General features: G+C 38.1%; 1 protein-coding gene across 1 annotated transcript in view; it reads left to right on the top strand.

The window, feature by feature from the left end:
• The first annotated feature begins 1,464 nt into the window (after window positions 1-1,464).
• Window positions 1,465-24,215, top strand: part of DPY19L4 (dpy-19 like 4) — a 65,398-nt gene continuing 42,647 nt past the window's right edge. Inside the window, exons 1-6 of the mRNA XM_077771334.1 lie at window positions 1,465-1,492; window positions 5,753-5,863; window positions 14,117-14,241; window positions 16,499-16,589; window positions 17,412-17,533; window positions 17,642-17,787. Coding sequence (XP_077627460.1) covers window positions 1,465-1,492; window positions 5,753-5,863; window positions 14,117-14,241; window positions 16,499-16,589; window positions 17,412-17,533; window positions 17,642-17,787 — 623 coding nt within the window. The remainder of the gene's footprint in view (window positions 1,493-5,752; window positions 5,864-14,116; window positions 14,242-16,498; window positions 16,590-17,411; window positions 17,534-17,641; window positions 17,788-24,215) is intronic.

Consider the following 24,215-nt stretch of genomic DNA (forward strand, 5'->3'; position numbering starts at 1 on the left):
GCACTGAAAAACGATAGCGTCTCCCCAAATATCCCAACTTGACAAAGGTGCTATTAGGAGACTCTACATGACTGCTGAGAATGTAATATTCACAATTACCCCATGACTCAGTGAGTTCTTGTGCTTCTTTCTCTAGCTCCAAAGTGAGCATTTTGTCAGTTCTAAATCTACTTCTTAGTACTGCTGGGAGAAGGTTCCTGGCATTTGTTGGAGAATGCCAGAAGTAACACAAGCAAAGATATAAACAGTTTAACAAGTTATAACTATATTCCGCTACTTTGAACTATCTAAATGCATCCCGCTCCCCGCATTGACCATTACTGTTTCTTTAAATAGTATCTTGAAACGCAAATGAATTTAACCAGTTTGGGGAGTTAAAAACACTACGTTCCAAGTACACGCGGCTTTCTTGTAATGAGCATGTGGCCTACTACACCAAAGCGCCACCCGGAACGTTTTGCTGCCTCCTGAAATCACCCGGCACGCAGGCACCGAGAGGAGTTCGGAGCCTTGGCTTCCAGCTCTAGCTTTTTGCAGCTTTTGTGTCTGACACCTCGCAGGACCTCGGCTTGCTCTCTGTAAAATGGGGGCGCGGATGGGGTTTGGACCTGGAAGATGTAACTGATGCTAGTCTCCGACTGAGTCGAAAGACAAAAGCCTCGGCCCGCGCACTGGAGCGCCCACCTTTCGGAAGGGGCGGGCGCAGGGAGGGGCTGCGGCCGGGAGGGCCGGGCGGGGGCNGCAGGCCCAGGCACGCCGGCAAAACGCTCCGGCCGCCCTCCGCTCCCGGCTCTCTGGTTCCCGGGCCGCCCGGGGGGACGCGGTTGGCGGCGACACCGGAGGGGGGCGAGTCAGGAAGTGGGGGCGCGGCGGCCGGGAGCGGGCCTGGGGCTGCCGGGGGGNGGGCGGCGGCGGCGCGGGCACATTTAGGAGCCGAGTGAGTGGCCCGAAGTTTTGTCCGCCTCAGTGGGAAGCAAAGGTGGAGCTTAAAGTTGGGAATCGGGCTGGTAGAGAAAAAGCTGGGGGGTTGGGGGAGTGCTTGAGGGGGAAGGCCGCTAGCGGATAATTAATGGGGTGGGGAGCGTAGCTTGGTTTAGAAGATGGAGGCTTGGGTACTGAGTGCATCTTTAAAAGTGAGAGTGTATAACCAAATGCCCCTCAGTCTGAGTGTCCTCTTTAGAGGTCTGTGGACGATGACAAACACGAAGTCACAGGGTGGGAGAAGCCGCACGCCTAGGATGTAGAGAGAGGCAGGGACTGGGGAGGGGAAACAAGAAGGCCCGTTCACTTGCAGGCTAGGGGGAGGTGGCAGAGGGCTGAGGGGTGTAAGTATTTGGGGAGGATTAGGAAGCCTCGAGTGCTTAAAGTGGGTGGGCCAGAGAAAGCTTTCCATGCCCCCACAGGGCCAGTGTTGAGAAAATTAATCCCTCCGATAACATTTAAAATGAGAAGTATGAGAGCAAAATGGGGAGTTGGAGGAATTTATCAGCCAGTGAGAGATATTACAGGAAACATTTGTGGCATAATAACTTATCATAATACCCTGCTACTTTCAGGAACATATCTATTGGCTGGTGTCGCTTGACTGAGCAGTTAAGTTTTGCATTCTGGTGGGAAACATGACTTTTTACCTCCTTGAGTGCAGTTGTGAATGCGATCTCATTTGGACCTAAACCTTTATTGAACCAAGAGTGAGTGCAAGGAAGGCATTTCAAGAATTCGGTGGAAAGCGATATTTAAAAAGTTGTTTATTACTCTTTGGCTTTCTGCCTTGTCTCTCTATGCTCACACTGACTTCATTATCTGCCGCCTCTTTCTTGAGTGTTCAGAGTGTTAAAGCTGATCTAAATATAAGACAGTCTTCCTAAAATACGACTTCAAAACCAGTGCTGTTTGTAGTTGATAAGGAATAAGTAATTCCATTTGTTACCTTTATTTTTGGTTGCAGTAGTTTAAATCATTTCTTGCAAGTTTTTTCCTCCTCTGACTAATTGCAAATCTGTGGAGTAGGTTGATAAACTAGCTTGTATGATTCCATGAGCCCTTTCATGCTTAATCTAAAGTGTGAAAAAAATTAATACTGCAGTACTAACAGTCTTTAATATTTTACATCACGCAAAATGAGAAATTGTTTTAGGTTATTGTAGTTACACTTAATTAAATCAGTGTGATGTGGAGCTAATTAAAAAGACCATACCATTTTGTAAAATTTACTTATGGGATAAAAAAGGGAAAATGATTTTTGGTTGTAGACTTACAGATAAGCAGATACATCTTATATGGAACAATTAATGGATTGAAGTTTTCTTAAAAATATAGTTTCAGTCAACAAGTACTTCAGTTCCATAAAGATTTGGGTGCCTATGGTGTTAGGTGCTGGGATATAATAGTCAGCAATGAATGAGTAATTATATTCTTATTTATTAAAATAATGCTAGTAATGGTAATACTAATTATAGCAAACATGTCTGTGTGCTAGGCATTATTTTGTGTGCCTTACATTTATTTGGCACAATTTTTTCAAAATATGTATTATCTTAAAATTAGTCTACATAGTCTATTTTACTTGCATCCAGATGTTCCCTAGATCCCTTTTTTGTTATCATTCACATTCACTTGGATCCTTTTCATTGTCCCACTGTTACTCCAAGTACAGAATTTTTTGAGAATCTCATCTTATGAAAAATGCCTTCCTTTATGCAGTTGAGCATCAGGTTGTTCATACGTAGGCTTCCTGAAAGAAATGTTAGAGCAAAGAACCAAGTGACAACTTTGAGTACAGCAGTATTTTTTAAAAAAATTTTTTAATGTTTATTTTTGAGACAGAGAGAGAGAGACAGAGCATGAGTAGGGGAGGAGCACAGAGAAAGGGAGACACAGAATCTGAAGCAGGCTTCAGGCTCTGAGCTGTCAGCACAGAGCCCGACACAGGGCTTGAACTCACGAACTGCGAGATCATGACCTGAGCTGGCTGTAGTCGGCGCTCAACGGACTAGGGCATCTAGGCGCCCCTGAGTACAGCAGTATTAACACTTCATGTGGAAATTGCTCTGTGTAGTCTGGATGGACATTTGCTGGTCTATTTGTAGCTCTGCTCACTGTCTCATGTGAAGGTCACTGGACCAGAGACTGAAATAGTGGGTTATTTTCGTGGCTGTGTTATTTTCTTTTTCTTTTTTAAGCTTATTTATTTATTTTGAGAGAAAGAGTACCACAAGCCTGTGAGGGAGGGGCAGAGATAGAAGGAGAGAGAGAACCCCAGGCAGGCTCTGCATTGCATTGTCTGCACAAAACCGGATGCAGGGCTCAAACTCCCTGAGCCCAAGTCGGCACTTAACTGACTGAGCCACTTAAGTACCCTTTATGTTATCAACTTCACTTATTTTGACTTTAAAACTGTATATATTTATTTACATAGAGAGAGAAAGAGTGCATGCAGGAGTGGGATATAGGCAGAAAGAGAGGGAGAGAGAGAGAATCCTAAACAGGCTCTGTGCCGTCAGTGCAGAGCCCGACACAGGGCTTGATCTCATGAACCATGAAATCATGGCCTGAGCTGAGATCAAGAGTTCTGTGCTTGGGGCACCTGGGTGGCTCAGTTGGTTAAGTGCCCGACTTCAGCTCAGGTCATGATCTCATGATTTGTGGGTTCTAGCCTTGCATCAGGCTCTGTGCTGACAGTTCAGAGCCTGGAGCCCTGCTTCAGATGCCGTGTCTCCCTCTCTGTCCCTCCCCTGCTTGCGCTCTGTCTCTATCTCTCAAAAATGAATAAACGTTAAAAAAAAATTTTTTTTAAAAGAGTTCTATGCTTAACCGACTGAACCACCCAGGCACCCCTGTAGGGTGCTTTTAACTCTTCCTTTATCACAGAGCAGGGGAAACAATTTTTTTTTTAAGTTTACTTAATTTATTTTGAGAGAGCATGAGCAGGGACCGGGCAGAGAGAGGGAAAGAGAATCTCAAGCAGGCTCCCTGCTGTCAGCATGGAGCCCAACAGAGGAGGGCTCAAACTCATGACATCATGATAGGAGCCTAAACCAACAGGGGCACGTGGCTGGCTCAGTTGGAAGAGCATGCAACTCTCTTTCTCAAGGGCATGAGTTCAAGCCTCATGTTAGGTATAGACATTACTAAAAAAGAATTAATTAAAAAATATGTATTTGTTTTTTCATTTTCCACAATAAAGCTAGAGAGGATTTTTAAAAAAAATATTTATTTATTTAAGTAATCTCTACACCCTACATGGGGTTCAAGCTCATGACCCTGAGATCAGGAGTTGTATACTCCTCTGACTGAGGCAGCCAGGTGCCCCTGCACAGTAAAGGTAGAACCCTTCATCTGATTAGCAGCAGCTGATTCATTCTCCTTTTGTGACTCATCTTTTTAGGCTCACATTTCATAGCCTAAAGTCATTCCTAAGAGAAAAAAACTCTCCTCTGCTCCATTAAGGAGGAAATAAATTCTTTAACCATCTTATAAGGTTGGGAGGACAGTCTGTACCTATATGACAGTCATGGTTGACCCTATAAGATAATTAATTCTAGAAAGGAAAAGTAGTTAGGTTGAATATGGTAAATTCTTGTTTCATTTGAAATTTAGTTTACTAGTTTGGAGGTACTTTCTACTTTACATTTTTTATCAGACATAGAAAGGGTAGTCTAATATTGGGAAATTTTCTGACAACTTCGGACATGTCGGAATATTTATAGGTCCAGCCTATTTCTGATACCTAAATCTATAAAACAATCCATTACAATGACAATTCCACGGCACTGTGAAATTCTGCAGAACTTGGAAGATTATTTTTATTTATTTTATTTACTTTAATTTTTTATTTTAAAAAATTTTTTTGTTTTACTTATTTTTGAGACAGAGGGAGACAGGGCACAAGTGGGGAAGGGGCAGAGAGAGAAGGAGACAGAATCCGAAGCAGGCTCCAGGCTCTGAGCTGTCAGCGCAGAACCCAATGCAGGGCTTGAACCCATGAACCGTGAGATCATGACCTGAGCCAAAATCAGACACTTAGCCATCTGAGCCACCCAGGCGGCCCTATTTTTATTTTTTAAAGTTTTTTAATGTGTATTTATTTTTGAGAGAGAGAGAGAGAGACAGAGCATGAGCAGGTAGGGGCAGAGAGAGAGGGAGACACAGAATCTGAAGCTGTCAGTGCAGAGCCTGACATGGAGCCCGAAATCACAGACTGTGAGATCACGACCTGAGCCAAAGTCGGACACTTAACTGACCGAGCCACCCAGGCGCCCCAGGACTATTTTTAAAATGAAGTATAGTTTTATGATCAAAGTATTTTATTGTATTCAAATTTAAAAATTGTTAGTCCTTGAATGATGAATGCGATACTCTCAGGCAACTAGAGTATTACGCTAATGTATTCATTAACACCCTGTTCCCCAGTCATTCTTGAAAGGAGATTACTTATTCTGGGATATTTTGAAAAATAACATTATCTGAGGAGAAGAGCTTGTTGATTTATCACTAGGATTCTGAAAGCACAGATAAGAGACAGAACCTAAATTTTGTTTTTGTATGAAAGACTGTTTTTCAAGAAGTGCTAAAATAATTGTGGAAAAAAGTTATCTTTGATACTAAAAGATCTTTGTGTGACATTTGCCCTCCTGCTCTTTCCCTCTGCCATAAGAAAACCAAACCATATTATAATAAAAGCAAATTAGTTTGGGTTACAGATTAGAACAACTTGATACACATGTTGCAATAACTCCTTAAATATTTTAAGGACCAACTGTAGAACTGCGCCAAAGAAGAAAGCCGAAGTCTTCAGAAAATAAGGAATCTGCCAAAGAAGAAAAAATTAGTGATACTCCAATTCCTGAAAGAGCTCCAAAACGTAAGTTAGATAAATTTGTGTTCGTGCTACTACAGAGATGGTTTTTTGTACGCTAGGTAGTGTATTTTATATTAATATTTTACATTTGTATGCCTAGAGATTCATTGTATGGTATTATTGGTCACCTTTCATAGGTTTTGTTGTAGAACAAACGCTAAATCTCGCTGACTTACAAAAGCACTTATTTCTGACTAATGTTGCATGTTGTGGCTGCAGGTTGGCTGGTTTAACTTCATGCATCATGAAGGAGCATCCCCTATCTGGGATATGGTTTTCTTCCGACAGACGAAAAGAGCGGGAGGACAGGCAGAATCATGCAGAGTCTCCTGCAGTTTCTGCTGAACTGGCACACTGTCCCTTGTACACACTTCCTGTTGACCCAAGCGAGTCACATGATTAATCCAGACAATGCGATGGAGAAGTATACTGTCACTAGAGGGAAGCATTACAAGCCACATGGTAGTGGGCAGAGATGAATAATCTTTTTATAAGAAATAACGAAATAAATGGGAATAATAAGAACAGTCTACCACATTCTGTCCTTTTAGTCATAAGTACTTACTTTTCTCCCTCCGACAAAATGCACTCACTACCTCACTGATCCCAGGAAGACACTCAGTCTTACCCAGTCATGGCATTGTGTTCAGACCCAAGGTCTTCTTATCTCCATCTGGCCAGCTATGGTTCATTTTAGTCCAGAGACCCATGAGTTAAAAAGATAAGTTATGTACTCTGGGGCAAGGGTCCCCAAGACCACCCACATGTTTGGTTACTAGCTAGCAAGACTCACAGGTCTCAGAATATTTACAGCTATGATTTACTACAGTGATCGTACAAAACAAAGTCAGTGAAGGGAAGAGGTCTGTGGGCTAAAATCTGTAAGAAACTAGGTGTAAACTTCCCTGATTTCTTTGCTAATGGAGTTCTACAGGACGTGCTTAACTCCTTCCACATCAAATTGTGACATTTGTAAAGTTTTGTCTACCAGGTAAGCTCATTAATGGCTCTGTACAGAATTATTATTTTTTTTATTTTGAGATAGAGTGCAAGTAGGGGAGGGGCATAGAGAGAGGGAGAGAGAGAATCCCAAGCAGGCTCTCTGCACTGTCAGCATGGAGCCTGACACAGAGCTTCAGCTCACGGACTGTGAGATTGTGACCTGGGCTGCAGTCAGATGCTTAGCTAACAGCCACCCAGGCACCCCTACATAGAGTTTTTATGGGTAGCTAGTCATGTACCCTTTACCTACCACATACCCAAACTAGATTCCCAGAAAGAAACCAGTGAGCATGGACCACATTGTTTGTACAAACAGGTCAGGCAGAATAAACTAACATGAGAGAATGGTGATAACCCTCCTGAAATCCAAGTTCCCAGATTCCAGTAAAGAGCCTACCTTGGAAACAGACCTTTCTTGGGAAAGTAATTGCAGGCTGTGTTAACTTTTCTACATATGCCCCCACTCCTAGTGTATATTTTTAGAAAGGGACAGGGTAAGCAAAATAAGTGAGAGATACCCATCAGTCACTGGTTCATAGCAGTTTTGAAATTCTATCAGATAAAAATGGTCCTAAATCAGGGATATGGCTGTCAGCATATGTTTTTTAAATACATAAATGGATTAAGGTATTTCCTAGTAAATCCTTTCAGTTGGTCTTCTTACTCTGGAGTAAGGATGTTTGTTGATTTGGCCCCAATTGTTTTCCTTGTGAGTAGCTTCCCAGTTCATTGTTCTCTGTGGTCCTTGGCTCTACCCTCTGGAGGTCCTTCCTTTTCTATTATCCTACTGAACCTTATATGAAGATGGCTTTGGAGAAATGCCATCCTTAGGGACTTAAAAGCCTTCTCAAGTTGTTTCTTGCCCAAAAAGAGTCTAAGGCACATTTATATATTTTTTTTCTCAAATAAGGTAAAGGCAGTGGATCATCTATAGAGCTAGTTTAGGGGCTAGCAGCAAGAAAATTTTTTGGAAGCTGGAAAAATAATAATCCATGTTATGCAGTGACAAAACACTTGTATCTGTCTTCTGTGAATAGTTAGAAATTTAACACTACATTTTTTTATTATTTTAGGTAACAAGATTGTAAAACAGAATGTTACTAGAGTGCCTTGGTTATCAGCTGCATTTGATTGCAAGAAAGATGAATTTGAAACAGATTTGGCCTATTTGAAAGCAGGAATGAAGAGGGAAATAGAGAATCTGAAATTTCTGGGACTTGTAGTGTTGAGTTAGAACTGTCTATTTCAGCTAGTAAAATTAAGAAAATTGAGAAATACTTTGAGCAACAAAGGCTGATTAAGATGAATCCACTTTGAGCAACAAAGGCTGATTAAGATGAATCCTCAGCAGTGACTAAATCAGAGGCATAGCTGTCAGCATACAGTTTGTTAAAATATGTCAATGGATTTAGATATTTCCTAGTAAATCCTTTCAGTTGAACAAAGTAAAAATGTGGTTCCTCAGACGCTCAAAATACGTGTAATTAAACCTTTCCAAGACTCAAATGGAAATAAAATTGTGGGTACAGTAGCCCCCCGCCCCCGGCCAGTAGTTTCAGTTATCTACGCTCAGTTACAGTTTGGAAGCAGATGATTTACTTTCTCACGTATTGTCAATGTTAATAGTAGTGTAACACTGTGTCACACTCACAGGGCCTTGTCATTTTTCTCACTTCATCTCATCACATGGACATTTTATCATCTCATACCATCACAAGAAGTAGGGTGAGTACAGTACAATAAGATATTTTGAGAGAGAGACCATGTTCACGTAACTTTTATTACAGCTTATTGTTATAGTTGTATTTTATTATTAGCTGTTATTGTTAATCTCTTACTGTATCTAACTTATAAATTGAACTTCAAACTAGGTATTTATGTATAGGATAAAACATATCTAGGGTTCAGTACTAGGATTCAGTTTTATGCATCTGCTAAGAACGGGGGAGGGGGACTACTGTATAGTTGTTGGAACATGGAGCTGGATAGAATCAAGTAGGTAAAAAGCTGACAAAATTGTTTTTTTCTTTGCAAAAATAAGTGATTTCATTTTTAAAAATTAAGGTACAGACATAACTTCTTTAATTTGCTACACTTTATTGTGCCTTGCAGATAACTTTTTTTTTCTGGTTTTTTAAATGAATTGAAGGTTAGTTGACAACCCTGAGTCAAGCAAGACTGTTGATGCCATTTTTCTAACACTATTTGCCAACTTTATGTCTCTGTGTCACATTTTGGTAATTCTTGCAGTATTTTAAACTTTATCATTGTATTTGTTGTGCTGATCTGTGATTAATGATTGTGACTCATTGTCAGCTCAGGTGATAGCATATTTTAGCATTAATTAAGATAGTTATGTTTTTTTACAGATGTGCTGTTATTGCACACTTAATAGGCTACAGTATAGTGTAAGCATAACTTTTATATATACCAGGAAACCAAAAAAATTAATTTGATTCACTTTATGACAGTATTCACTTTATTGCAGTGGTCTGGAACTGAACCTGCAGTATCTCTGAGGTAGACCTGTATCATTAACATGCAACAACATGCCAGAATCTTAGGTGTTTTACTAAGTGAGTTTTGACATCTTAGTCCAGTTAACAAGATACAGAACATTTCCATTATCCCAGAAAGCTTCTTTGTATCCGTTCCGGTAATTTTCCCCTGTATCCCTCAAGACAGCCACTCTTCTGATGCTTATCAATATTGACTAATTAGTTTTGCATGTTGTAGGACTTCATATAAGTGGAATCATACAGCATGTATGCTTTTGTGTCTGGATTCTTTCACTTGGCTTGGCATGTTATCCTTTAAAAACAATCATTTTGACTCTTCCCGTGAGCGGCCTGAGGTGATCTCTGAAAATGGTTCGCTATTCACTTGACCCGGAAAACCCGACAAAATCATACAAATCAAGAGGTTCAAATCTTCGTGTTCACTTTAAGAACACACGTGAAACTGCCCAGGCCATCAAGGGTATGCATATCCGAAAAGCCACCAAGTATCTTAAAGATGTCACTTTGCAGAAGCAATGTGTTCCATTCCGACGCTACAATGGTGGAGTTGGTAGGTGTGCCCAGGCCAAACAGTGGGGCTGGACACAGGGTCGGTGGCCCAAAAAGAGTGCTGAATTTTTACTGCACATGCTTAAAAATGCAGAGAGTAATGCTGAACTTAAGGGTTTAGATGTAGATTCTCTGGTCATCGAGCACATCCAGGTGAACAAAGCCCCCAAGATGCGGTGTAGAACTTACAGGGCTCATGGTCGGATTAACCCATACATGAGCTCTCCCTGCCACATTGAGATGATCCTCACTGAAAAAGAGCAGATTGTTCCTAAACCAGAAGAGGAAGTTGCACAGAAGAAAAAGATATCCCAGAAGAAACTGAAGAAACAAAAACTTATGGCCCGGGAGTAAATTCTGCATAAAGTACATGCAAATAAAAGTAAAAACAGAAAAAAACAAAAACAAAAACAATCATTTTGAGATTCGTTCATGTTGCTGCAATTTTTTAACTATTTTGTTCTTGTTGGACATTTGAGTAATTTTCACTATTTACCTATTATGAATAAGGCTTCTATGAACATAGTTTTACAGATATTTTTGTGGACATTTGTTTCTGTTAGGTAAATATCTAGGAGAATTGCCTGCTAAGCTTTTGAGAGATGTACTGTTTTCGTTTTTTTTTTTAATGTTTATTTATTTTTTGAGAGAGACGGAGACAGAGTATGAGTTGGGGAGGGGCAGAGAGAGAGGGAGACAAAGAATCCGAAACAGGCTCCACACTCTGAGCTGTAAGCACAGAGCCCGACTTGGGGCTTGAACTCACAGACTGTGAGACCATGACCTGAGCCAAAGTCAGACACTTAACCAACGGAGCCATCCAGGCGCCCCGAGAGAGATGTACTGTTAAAAGAATATCAGCCTAAATTTAATAGGATACAAGTATTCAGATCTTAAAATGATATGTACATATGGGAAGCAAGCTGAAAAAGCTGCTCTTGGGGTGTTTTTCTTGAGAAGCAGTGAGAGTGTTTTGCCTTTGGGAGAGAAGTGAGTGTTTGTGATAAATGGGGCAGACCCTGGTGGACTCTTTTATTGTTCCCAAATATTTGCTTCCTCCCCTAAATTAGTGAATTATCCATTCCTTCCCATTGCCATGTGATTTGGAGCACGTCTTCGAAACACTGTTTATTTCGCTACCTCATTGTCAGGCTTATCGATGTGACTCACCTGGACCAGGGAATGTGAGTGGAAGCAACACTATACTAGTTTTGACCAGAAGCTGTAAGAGGCATTATATGCAATGCTTGTTCTGCTCTTTTCCTCCGTCATGAGAATAGCATGTCTCACATAGGGATTGACCCCAGTCTGGAACTCTGAAGAAGATCCAAGAAGAGCCACAGCTAATCTGAAGTGTGGAATTGGGTGGGGAGTCACTGCACACCCAACACCCACAAGTAGCATAAGTGAGAAATAAACCTTTATTATGTAAGCCACTAATCGTTTGGAATAACTTTTTTTTTTTTTAAATCACAGCAAAGCTTACTAATAGAGTGGTCATTTAAAACATTTTGTAATATGAGAAAGATGACTAAATAATCTAGAGATAACTACTATAAAATAGTATTTTCCCTGACTACAAAAATATATTTTTAGGGTAGAGAATGTGGAAAATAGAGAAAAGTGTAATAAAAATAAAATATATGAATAATGCTAACAGAACTACTCTTAAAAGTTTTGGCTACTGTTGCTTATATTTTTATATTTTTTTCAATGCAGTTATACTTTTTCTTTTTTTTAAACTTTTTATGAAATTGAATCCTATATATTTTTTTCTAACATGTCATTAGTTTTTTCCTTTGCTTTAAATACTACTTAACTATGACCTGTGTTACTGATATTGACATTTATGTGTGCTCTTTTTTTTTTAATTCCATCTTTGACTCTTCACAAAAAACTTTGAAAACAACATATTTAGTATTTTTTTAATAGTTTGTTTATTTTTGAGACAGAGAGAGACAGAGCATGAGTGGGGGAGGGGCAGAGAGAGAGGGAGACACAGAATCTGAAACAGGCTCTGGGCTCTGAGCTGTCAGCACAGAGCCTGATGTGGGGCTCGAACCCACGACCAGTGAGATCTGACCTGAGCCGAAGTAGGACGCTTAACCGACTGAGCTACCCAGCCACCCCAAAACATATTTAGTATTAAGGTAAGACATTTATATGTAGGATTTGGTTTACATACTTTTTAAAATAGCCCCTAATAGTTAGGATTAATTTGCCATTATCTATGACTTAATGAAAAAAATAGGATGAGATACATGTTCAGAAACTTAGGAGCACTTTTGTTAAACTGCCACCATTGATAAGTTTCCTTACCAGTTTTTTATAGTTCATATTGTGTCAACATTGCTTTAAATGACTATCATATATTTTTGCACATATATTTCAATAATAATAGCTAGTGTTTATTGAGCTCTTACTATGTGCCAGGCCAAATGTTTTATATATGCTGTTAAAACAGTAATTTTATTTATTTATCTTGAAATGTTTATTTATTTTGAGAGCCAGAGAATGAGCAGGGGTGGGGCAGAGAGAGAGAGAGAGAGAGAGAGAGAGGGAGAATCCCAAGCAGCCTCCACGTTGTCAGCACAGTCTGATACAGGGCTTGAACTCGTGAACTGTGAGATCATGAGCTGAGCCGAAATCTAGACTTGGGTGCTTAACTGACTGAGCCACGCAGGTGCCTCTGAAAGCAGCAATTTTAAAATGATTGTGTTATACTGATAACTAATATTTGGTCCATTGTCCATTGGATAGTGTTTTTTAAGGATTTTAAATGTAATTCTCAATGACTTACTGATATCTTTTTTTAAAGTAATCTCTATACCCAACATGGGTCTTGAACTGACGCCAGGATCAGGAGTCCCATGTTCTACTGATTGAGCCAGACACGTGCCCCAATTTAGTGATATCTAACTACTTAGCCTGTTTAAGGTCTCTAGTATTCTATGAAAACTAATATTTATTAAATAATATTTTGAAAATGGCTAATATTTTAGTTTAGCTAAACCAACAAATCAGCCAATTGAGTTTTACAAACCTGTTAGTCAGTCGGTAACAGAACACTGGGCTTTGGGCCCTTAGCCTTATACCTAATAGCTATAGCAGGACCAAATCATCTGTGTGTAGAAAATCCAAATGTGTTTTATGTTATTTCCTCAAGAAGTAGTCACATATGTAACAGTTACATATGATGTTTTAAATACATAATCATCAAAGAGTATTGAATTATATACATTAAACAGCTATATAGTATGGAAATTATTCCTCACTAAAGAAAAGAATTCCTTGATAAGGAAAAGCTATCAATAATAATTCTGAATGAACCCATATCTTTTCTTTAGATATTTGGTAGTACATTACTTTTATTCTTTCTTTTACTAATAGATTTTAATTTTTGAAACCTGTTTTGATTTATAGAAGAATGGAACAGATAGTGCAGAGTTCCCTTGTTAGACCCTCCCTCTGCCCACACGTGCAGCTTTCCCTCTTATTAACGTTTTATATTAGTATGGTATATTTGTTATAATTAACAAACCAATGTTGATAACACTTATTTTTATTTTTAAGTTTATTTATTTATTTTGAGAGAGAGAAAGCAAGCTAGGGAGGGACAGAGAAAGGGAGAGAGAGAGAGAGAGAGAGAGAGAGAGAGAGAGAGAGAGAATCCCAAACAGGCTCCACACTGTCAGCACAGAGCTCGATGCAGGTCTCAAACTCATGAACTATGAGATCGTGATGTGAGCCAAAGTTGGAGACTTAACCAACTGAGCCACCCAGGTGCTCTGATACATTGCTTTTAACTAAACTCCACATTTTATTTAGATTTGCCTAGTTATTACTTAATGTCCTTTTTCTGTTCCAGGATCCTACGTTACGTTTAGTTGACATTATATTTAGACTCCTCTTGGCTGTAGCAGTTTTTTAGGCTTTCCTTGTTTTTAGTGACCTCGACAATTTTGGGGAGTACTGGTCAGGTATATTTAGGATGCCCCTCTCTTGGAATTTGTTATTTTTCTCATTAGATTAGGGTTCTAGGTTTTGGGGAGGAAGAAAAAAGAATTAGAATGCCATTTTTCTCACATATCAAGGGTACATACTACCTTTTGATTACTTTTTAAAAATAGAAGTGCATAAATATAAATATCATCTACATCTGATTACTTTTAATATGCTTTTTCAGATGTATTATTTCAGCGCTTTGCAAAGATTTTCATTGGCTGTCTTGCAGCAGTTACTAGTGGTATGATGTATGCTCTCTATTTATCAGCATACCATGAACGGAAATTCTGGTTTTCCAACAGGCAGGTAAGAAGAAAGAATTTTGAGCATATGGAAGTTGTTTTAGTATTTAATTTTAATTTAAGTAATGTGTTTTACAGGGATCCAAAATATATGTGTGATAAGTATGAAAAGTGCTTTCTTACTTAACAGCCCTTAGAAACAAAATGGTGTAGAAGCTGTTCTAACACAGTCACAGGGTCAGCCTTGAAAAATGTAAAACAATGTATTTCAAGGCCATAGAATAGAAACTGAGGGTGCTTTCCTTCATGCATCTGCTTTACCAGGAGCTTTTGAAGACAGTGAAATGTTACAGAGTTTAGTCAGTCTTTTAGTGTTTTTGGTAGCTTATGGAGTTTACATTTTAGAAACAGTCTACAGAAATTTCAGCAGTAAAATATTTTAATTTTAAGATGACATGATTACAATGTTTTGGGGGGATTGGAAATGATTAACATGCATGGCAGTGTTTATTAAGATGTCTTTTACATATTAATATGCTTAATGTTTGGTTTTAAATCATGTGCATTCCACAGGCTGTTTAGTAGCTGTAGTTACTTAATTCATAATTTAGCCTTTGAATAGGTTTGTTCTCAGACTTACCTTCACATTCAGATACATCTTTCATATGCATTGACAAAGTTCACAGTGTTATCAGTTGACTCTGAAGAGTTTTCTTCTTTGGTCCAAGCTGTTTTGTAGTAGTAGTAGTAGTCGTCATCGGTCGTCAAGCTGACTAAATGTTTTTAAGCTATTGATTGACTAATCCCACCAAAACAGTTAGCTGAATAGTTATCTGTATTGACTTGACAAAAGCTATTACTGTAGGATATTCTATTTCCTTGAAAATGTTACGCAGATTAACTATTAGTAGTTCTCAATACTGGATGTACAATAAACTCATCTGATGAGCTTTCAAAAAATAACCTCCCTCACAGATTCTTGGGGTACTGGGGAGTGTCTGGGTCAGTATTTCAAAATATTTCCAAGTAGTTCTGTTGTATAGGCAGAATTGAGAACAACCAAAGATTTGAAAATATAGAAGGCATACATCAAGAACCTTGTTTTTTAAAACATTGTGTGTGAGCCAGGTACATTGACATTACCTGGGAGCTTTTTCAGAATTGCAGATTCTCAGGCCCTACTTTACAATCAGACTCTGATCAGAGATCTTTTAATAAGATCTTTAGGAGTTTCATATGCACATTAAACCTGAGAAGCATTGATCAAAAGTTTACATCTTTGAAATCTTAGAAACAAATGTTTCCTTTCATAAAGAATCATTTTAAGGAAATATATTTAATAAGCTCTAAATGAGGAGAAAAAATTCACTGGTCAGATAGATGTGGGAAAGGTTTTCTCTTTTGAGATTCACAGTACATAATGTATATGGAAACTTTTTTTTTTTTTTTTTTTACAAATAGTTTATTGTCAAATTAGTTTCCACATGTATATGGAAACTCTTAAAAGTCTTGGAATAAAGATCCTATTAATTTTCTTTAATGCTGCCTTTTCACAACTCATTTCAATAGAATTTTTTTTTTTTTTTAACTATAGAACTCTTTATGTAACACCCATTTATATCTTGGGAAGTTCTGTTGATCAAACTTTGGAGAAGCTGCTCTGATATTTTTTGTATTAATTGGTAAATATTTATGAAAATAAAGACGTTTCATTTTCAAAGACTATACATTTATGAGAGCTTGATTTGTCTTGAAATGCACGGTTTTTCAGTGTTTTTGTAGTACCTATATTTTTGGCTCTGTATAGCCCAATTTTAGGAAATGTAAGATTTACTTAACGTTTCTGAAAGTTCATTTGAAAAGCACTGATTAGGTGTCTGCTGCTCTTGGAAAGTACTAGTTAAGAGCTTGCTGTTCTGGATACATAAGGATGTGGAATAGCAATAGAAAATACTGATTTCTTCTTAAACTTTTTATTATGGACTTTAATACCTCAACCATCATTTTTTATTGCCTGCCTTACTATTCTTGCTGTCCTTAGAATATCTTTTCTGCTTTTCCTTATATGTAATAGGTAAATGACACATGACCTACAATCCATTTTAAAACCTAGGTGTTTCATTTAACTGATTGCCAGATTATTTATTATTCACTTAAACATTAACCTCTTTAATGTGACCACTCATGATTAAAGGAAAATTCAAACATGTCTTTGAATAAAAGGATAAATAGCATTAATTTAGAAGATGAGGAGAGAGAAAGAAGATTGCAGTTGAAAGTTAGGATACTGGTATTTAAATAAACATTTCATTTTCTTTTAGGAACTCGAACGAGAAATCACATTTCAAGGTGACAGTGCCATTTATTATTCTTATTATAAAGATATGTTAAAAGCGCCTTCATTTGAAAGAGGTATGATAACTACATTTGTATCTTTTTAAATTAAACTCTGTCTCCAACGTGGGGCTCAAACTCAGGAACCCGAGATCCAGTGTCATATGTTCTACCAACTGAGCCAGCCATGTACCCTTCACGTTGGTATTTTTAATAACATTTTTCGGGGCGCCTGGGTGGCTCAGTCGGTTAAGCGTCCGACTTCGGCTCAGGTCATGATCTCATGGTTCGTGGGTTCGAGCCCACGTCGGGCTCTGTGCTGACAGCTCAGAGCCTGGAGCCTGCTTCAGATTCTGTGTCTCCCTCTCTCTCTGACCCTCCCCTGTTCATGCTGTCTCTCTCTCTCTCAGAAATAAATAAAAAACATAAAAAAGATTAAAAAAAGCTTTTTTCTAGGGGTGCCTGGGTGGCTCAGTTGGTGCCCAGCTTAGACTCAGGTCATGATCTCATGGTCCATGAATTGGAGTCCTGTGTCAGGCTCTGTGCTTACAGCTCAGAGCCTGGAGCCTGCTTCAAATTCCGTCTCTCTCTGCCCCTCCCCTGCTCATGCTCTGTCTGTCTGTCTCTCTCAAAAATAAATAAACATTTTTTAAAAATTTGAAATAACATTTTTCTAAAATAAAAATAGTTCTACTGTGTATGAGTACTTGAATGTGGAGATTTGTCTCAGAATAGAAGTATAACTTTTTTGTACTTAATAAAGACATTTTAAAAATGAGGCACAGTATATTTTGAGATTTTTCTTAATAATAAGTTAAAATATTTAATGACCTCTGACTTACATGTTTAATTATTTTTAAGCATAATAAATAATCTGGAGAAAAATTTTTCTGTCTCTAGGTGTTTATGAATTGACACACAATAACAAAACTGTATCTCTGAAGACTATAAATGCAGTGCAGCAAATGTCTCTATATCCAGAACTTATCGCCAGTGTTTTATACCAAGCAACTGGTAGCAATGTATGTTTTCTTTTGACTTTAATATTTATTTCCTTACATATTTATGAATCCTTAAAATTATTTAATGTCCTTCTGTCATCTCTTCTCTCTTTTTTTTTTTCCAATTAGGAGATTATTGAGCCAGTATATTTCTATATTGGTATTGTTTTTGGATTGCAAGGAATATACGTTACTGCTTTATTTGTTACAAGTTGGCTTATGAGTGGAACATGGCTGGCAGGGATGCTTACTGTTGCATGGTTCATTATTAACAGGTAAAAAAATGTTTTCTTTAATTAAGTTTTACAGTTTTTTATGGCTGTGGTATTTGGTTCTAAAAATGCCACCCCCCAAATATTCTACACCCTAATCCCCATGTATGAATATGATGAGATATCAGTCTTTTGGTTATGTTATGTTAAATGGCACAGTTGACCTTAAGATAGGAAGATTACATGGTAGACCTGATCTAATCATATGAGCCCTTAAAAGTGGAGATCTTTACCTTGGGAGAAATGAGAGGTCAGAGATATTTGAAGCATGAAGTAGATTGCTGGACTGAAGTATGGAGGAAATGAATTTTGCCAGCGACCAGTGAGTCTGTGAAAGGACCTTAAGCCCTGTGTGAGTATGCCAGCCTGGCAGGTGCTTTGATTTTAGCTTAGGGAGACCCTAAGCTGAGTACTGGGATAGGCTTGTGAGCTAATCTGTGTTGTTTTAAGCCTATACATTTGTGGTCATTTGTTATGCAGCAGTTGAAGAATAATAAACCTACCTTGTATCTCTATTTTCAGACATAGTAACATTTGCATATATGGATGTGCTTTTTCTTTCTATTTATTTATTTATTTAAAATTTTTAATTTATTTTGAGAGAGGACGCAAGTAGGGGAGGGGCAGAGAGAGGGAGAGAGAGAATTCCAAGCAGGCTCCACACTGGCAGTGCCGAGCCCAGTGTGGAGCTTGAAGTCATGAACCTTGAGTTCATGATCTTAGCTGAAATTAGACACTTAACTGACTGAGCCACCCATGCCTCTTCTTTCCTCTTTAATTTAAAATTGATGACACGATTTCATGAAAAGAAGGAAGAGACATCAGATATATCACTATTTTTTTTAACATTTATTTATTTTGAGAGAGAGAGTGAGTGTACACAGGCACATGAGCAGGGTGGGGGCAGAGAGAGAGGGAGAGAGAGAATCGCAAGCAGGCTCCACACTGTCCTCATGGACCGCAGCATGGAGCTTGATCTCACAAACCTCAAGATCATGACCCAAGCCAAAATCAAGAGTCAGGTGCTTAACCGACTAAACTACCCAGGTTCCTGAGATATATCACTATTAAGTTAACCGCCACAGATAAGGATTCCATATTAATCTATCACAGACTGCTTTGAATTAGTAAATCCGTCCCTTTTGGTGATCCACACAGCCTCAGTTCTTTAATAAAATAAAAAGAGAATAAATAATGGGGTTTCTTTAAAACGGAGAGCTGATTTGAGACATAAAAATTTTCTTGGCATTGGTCAGTGTCAAAAATTTAATTCTGAATGATGGGTATTCTTTCACTCCATAGCACTTTTCTCCCCTAACATTCATCATGACTAAATTTTTATTTTTTTATTAAAAATTTTTTTAAAAACTTATTTATTTTTGGGAGAGAGCACAAGCAGGGAAGGGGCAGAGAGAGGGAGACACAGAATCTGCAGCATAATCTGGGCTCTGAGCTGTCGGCACAGAGCCTGACATAGGGCTTGAACTCATGAACTGTGAGATTGGTGCCTTTATCATGACTAAGTTTTTAAAAATGAAACATTTCTCCTGTTACAACATTTTCTTCTGGCAATTGCCAAGTAAAAAAATATGATATTTTCAAGTTATTAAGACTCAGCATTAAGGGCTATATCTCTTACTGAGTTTTGTTTATATTTAGAGTCACTTGCTGCTGATAGTTTGATATAAAGCATATTTTAAAAATTTTCCTTAGAAGTTTTTAAGTATAGCTTTTCAGCTTTATGGCTTAAACCTGTTTCCTCTTCTTTTTTTAATTTTAATTTTTAATTTTTTTAATGTTAGCTGTGCGCCCAACATGGGGCTTCAACTCACAACCCTAGGATTAAGTCACATGCCATACTGACAGAGCCAGCCAAAACCCCTAAACATATTTCTTCTTAAAAACAGGGATGAACCAAACTTCATTATTACAAAAGAAGTATATGTATGTGTAGAGAATTAAAACCAGCAAAACCAAAATAATAACTTCACATTCCCACCACCTAGAGATCAATCACCGTTATTTATACCTTGGTATCTATACTTTTCGATCTTTTTCTATGTGAGTATGTATGTGTATGTAGTGTATGTATGTATTTGTATGTGTATTTTTTGGTCAGAATGAGGTATATTACACATATTGTTTTATATGCTGCTTTCTTTATTCAGCAGTCTACCTTTCCATTTCAATAACTTTTTTTTAAGTAAACTCTACGCCCAACGTGGGGCTTGAACTCACGACCCAGAGATCCAGAGTTGTGTGCTCTACTGACTGAGCTCCTCCATTTCAAGAACTTTTTTTTTTTTTAGGTAAGCTCCACACTCGATGTGGGGCTTGAACTTATGACCTTGAGATCAAGAGTCACATGCTGTACTGACTAAGCCAGCCAGGCATGTACCCCTCAATAACTTTTTATCTTAACCTATTAACCGTGTTGACCTCAGAATACCCCAAATAAGTGGTTTATCCAAACCAGCATTTAATCCAAGACCACATACTGCATCTGGTTATGTTCTTTAATTGTCTTTTTTTTAAGGTTAAAAACATGTTGATTTACTTTTGAGAAAAGAGGGGGGTGGAGATATGGGCAGAGAGAGAGAGGGAGATAGAGGATCCATAGTGGGCTCTGTGCTGAGAGCGGAGAGCCTGATGTGGGCTCAAACTCACAAACCTGTGAGATCATGATCTGAGCCAAGGCCAGATGCTTAACTGGATGCTTAACGTATGCTTAACCACTGAGCCAGCCAGGTGCCCCTCCTTATTTCTCTTTAAATCTAACATAATCCCTTTTTTCTCTTGAAGGGAGTAAGTCAGTTGTCCCACAGAATGTCCCACCTTATGAATTTCTCTTCTTGCTTCCTGTGGTGTCATCTAGCTTTTCCCTCTATTCTTTGTGTTTCTAGAAGTTCTATCCAAAAGCTTCATGAGTTCAAGATAGACGATCCTAGTTAGAATATATCATAGGTGATATGTTTTTTATGTTCCATGATATTAAAAGTTACAAGGTATTTATTTGGCCTACCCCAAGTGAGTCTGAGATTGACTGCTGGTTTGGGGGATGACAGACTTCTTCATTGAATAGTGTGACTAGCAAATAATCTGTGTGGTGTTTTGGAGCAAAAATGAATGTCCTTTTCAATGTTAACTATTTACCTAAGGGTTGTAACTCCAGTTGATAATCTGCCAAATCGGTAATTACATGATGGTTTATTAAATTTTATTTTTCCATTTTGATTAGCTAGATTCTTCATTCTTCAAAAGGTAAAATTTTTCTTTATTAACCAAGTTCTTTGGTTACCCTTAAATTCAGTTACTATTAGAAAGTCAGGGAGCGCCTGGGTGGTTCAGTCAGTTAAGCATCAGACTCTTGATTTCAGCTTAGATCATGATCTCATAGTCATAGGATCAAGCCCTGGTTGGGCTCCATGCTGAGCAGCTCCACGCTAAGTGGATGGAGCCTGCTTAAGATTCTCTCTCTATTTCTCTCGCCCTTTCTCTCCCTGACTTCCTCTCCCTCTGCCCCTCCACTCATATGTGCACGTTCACGTGCTCTTTCTTTCTCAAATTAAAAAAAAAAGTCAAGTCAGATCAATACTTAATTTCACTTTACCTATTTGTAAGAAATTGTGTAGTAGCTGTCTCAGATGGTCATAAAACACCTTTTATGGTGTTCTCTTTTTTAAGCATGTTTCTTTCTCTACTTCGGAATTTTCATTGATTCAGTAGGGCTAAATCCATTACCATCATTGTTTTTTTGCTCAAGTTGTCGTAACTTTGGTTAATATAAGTCTTTTCGGGCTGACTGCTAAATTCGTTTAACACGTCTTCATTAATCTCTGAAAGCCTTCTTGTTTTTTGGCTCAACAAGGTGAGCAGGCTCACCTTATACCTTCCCTGTGAAAGATTTGGAATTGGCCACTTCCTCTATGGGGCCATTTCCTTTTAGTAGAGAACAGTGTTAGAGAATCCTGTGTGGATGCTAGAGAGAGAAGGTGATTTTTTGTCAGAAAGTGTTATGTCAGAAACAGAATATTTTTTTTTTCTTTAAATTTTTTTTAAGGTTTTTTTTTTAAATGTGTTTTTTTTTTAATAGTTTATTGTCAAATTAGTTTCCACATAACACTCAGTGCTCATCCCCACAAGTGTCCTCCTCCATGCCCATCCCCCCTCCCCCCACATCCATCAGTCCTCAGTTTTTGTCAGCATTCAAGAGTCTCTCATGGTTTGCCTCTCTCCCTTTCCCCCACCATTTCCGCCCTTCTTCTCCCCCTTGTTCCTCCGTCAAGTTCCTCCTAATCCTCCTATACGTGCAAACATATGATATTTGTCCTTCTCTGCCTGACTTATTTCGCTCANAGAATATTTTAAGTTGCCATGTACTTTTCTAAAATTCTATTAGAGTTCATTATTAGAAATTTAATAGTGCACTCAAAATATTTTAGAACTAATAGACTAGGTCTAGAAAGTCTTGCTTTTTACAATGAAATGTATTTAGTACAAAACTAGCATTATTTAAAATAATAAAAGGATTGTTTTCTTTTTTTAAATGTTTTATTTATTTATTTATTAAATAATGTTTAATTTATTTATTTATTTCTAGAGAGAGAGAGACAGCGTGAGCAGGGGAGGGCCAGAGAGAGAGGGAGACACAGACTGAAACAGGCTCCAGGCTCTGATCTGGCAGTCAGCACAGAGCCCGACGCGGGGCTCGAACCCACAAACCGCGAGATCATGACCTAAGCGAAAGTCGGACGCTTAACCGACTACGCCACCCAGGCGCCCCAAAAAGATTGTTTTCTTGATTATGTGATGTATTACTTATTGCTGCATACCAAATCACCCTAAAACTTAACAGTCAAAACAACAAACATTATGTCACACAGTTTCTGATGGTCAGGAATCCACAGTGGCTTCACTGGGTGATTCTGGTTCAGGGCCTGTTATGAGGGTGCAGTCAAGAGTTGTTTAAGGCTATAAACATTTGAAGGTGTGACTGGCCTGGACCATCTACTTCCAAGCTCATTCATGTGACTTTTTACAAGAAGCCTCAGTTCTTTGCTGGTTGTTGGCCTGGAAGATTTTAATTTTTCAACACCCGAGCCTCCCTGTAGGGCTGCTCACAACTTGGCTGCTGGCTTTTTCTATAGTGAGTGATCCAATGAAGTGTGGAGTGAGTATGCCTTAGTGCAAGCCAGATCTCTAATAACAGAAATGATACGATATTACTCTGCCATATTCTTTTTTTTAATTTTTTAATGTTTTTATTCATTTTATTCATTTATTCATTTCATTTTATTCATTTATTCATTTCATTTTATTCATTTCTGAAAATTTATTCATTTATTCATCACCCAGATGCCCCTACTCTGGGCAGGTCAATATTCTTTTGGTTGTGCAGACTAACTCTGGTGCTTTATGGAAAGTAATTACATAGGGTGTTAATACTAGGAGGCAGGGACTGTTGCAGACCATCTTGGAGACTGGCTTCTATAGGCAGTAAACATTTTGTTTTTTAAATAGTCTCCATGACCAGCATGGGGCTCAAACTCATGATCCTGAGGTCAAAATCCCACACTCTACCGACTGAGACAGCCACGCACCCCAGCAGTGAACTTTTAATATTCATTTTGTTTAATTTCTAGATCTGTCTTTATCTTCATCAGAAATTTGAAGAGGGGAAGCCCAGGCAATTTTTCCTTGTAAAAATATGACATTAAATAATACGAAGATTCTTTGTGAAAAGAGTATTATATTTTATTTTTAAAGTTCATTTATTTATTTTGAGAGAGAGAGCATGCAGGGGAGGGGCGGAGAGAGAGGGAAAGAGAATCCCAAGCTGGCTCTGTGCTATCAGCTTGGATTGAGCCACCCAGATGCCCCCCAAATAGAGTGTTTTAGAACTCTTAGAATTGTAAAGGAAATTGTCTTATTTAATGATACATTGTATCCTGGGTAGCTAGAGCAAGAATTAGGTAGAACAATTGTGATATATTCTGCTAAAATGTATCTTTTGGCAATTAAAATATTCTTAGCAAGTAGTTTTTGTTTTGCATTTCATTTTTTATTGGTATATATTTTATACTGCAAAATATATTTTAATGCTATGAAAGAGAATTTGCTTTTTTTTTCACTCATCTGCTTTAGAGTTTATATCTGAATGCCTAGAAGAGTATAAAAAGGTATTAGTCATTCCATTATATTATGATTATTAGTAATGTTCTTAATTGTATTTTACATTATTTGTTTCTTAACACCAGAAGGGAAAGCAGGATTGTCAAACTGAAAGATGTAGATACACTAGAAAATCTGAGAAAATTTTAGGAAACAGCATTGTATAAACAGTAGTGGAGGAAAAATCAGGGGTGAATGACTCCCTTTTAACAGACGTTATCACCAAAATAACCCAACCAAAACCAGGCTTCACATATAAA

Source organism: Crocuta crocuta, unplaced genomic scaffold, assembly GCF_008692635.1.
Source record: "Crocuta crocuta isolate KB4526 unplaced genomic scaffold, BGI_CrCroc_1.0 scaffold235, whole genome shotgun sequence".
In the NCBI taxonomy this organism is placed as follows: Eukaryota; Metazoa; Chordata; class Mammalia; order Carnivora; family Hyaenidae; genus Crocuta; species Crocuta crocuta.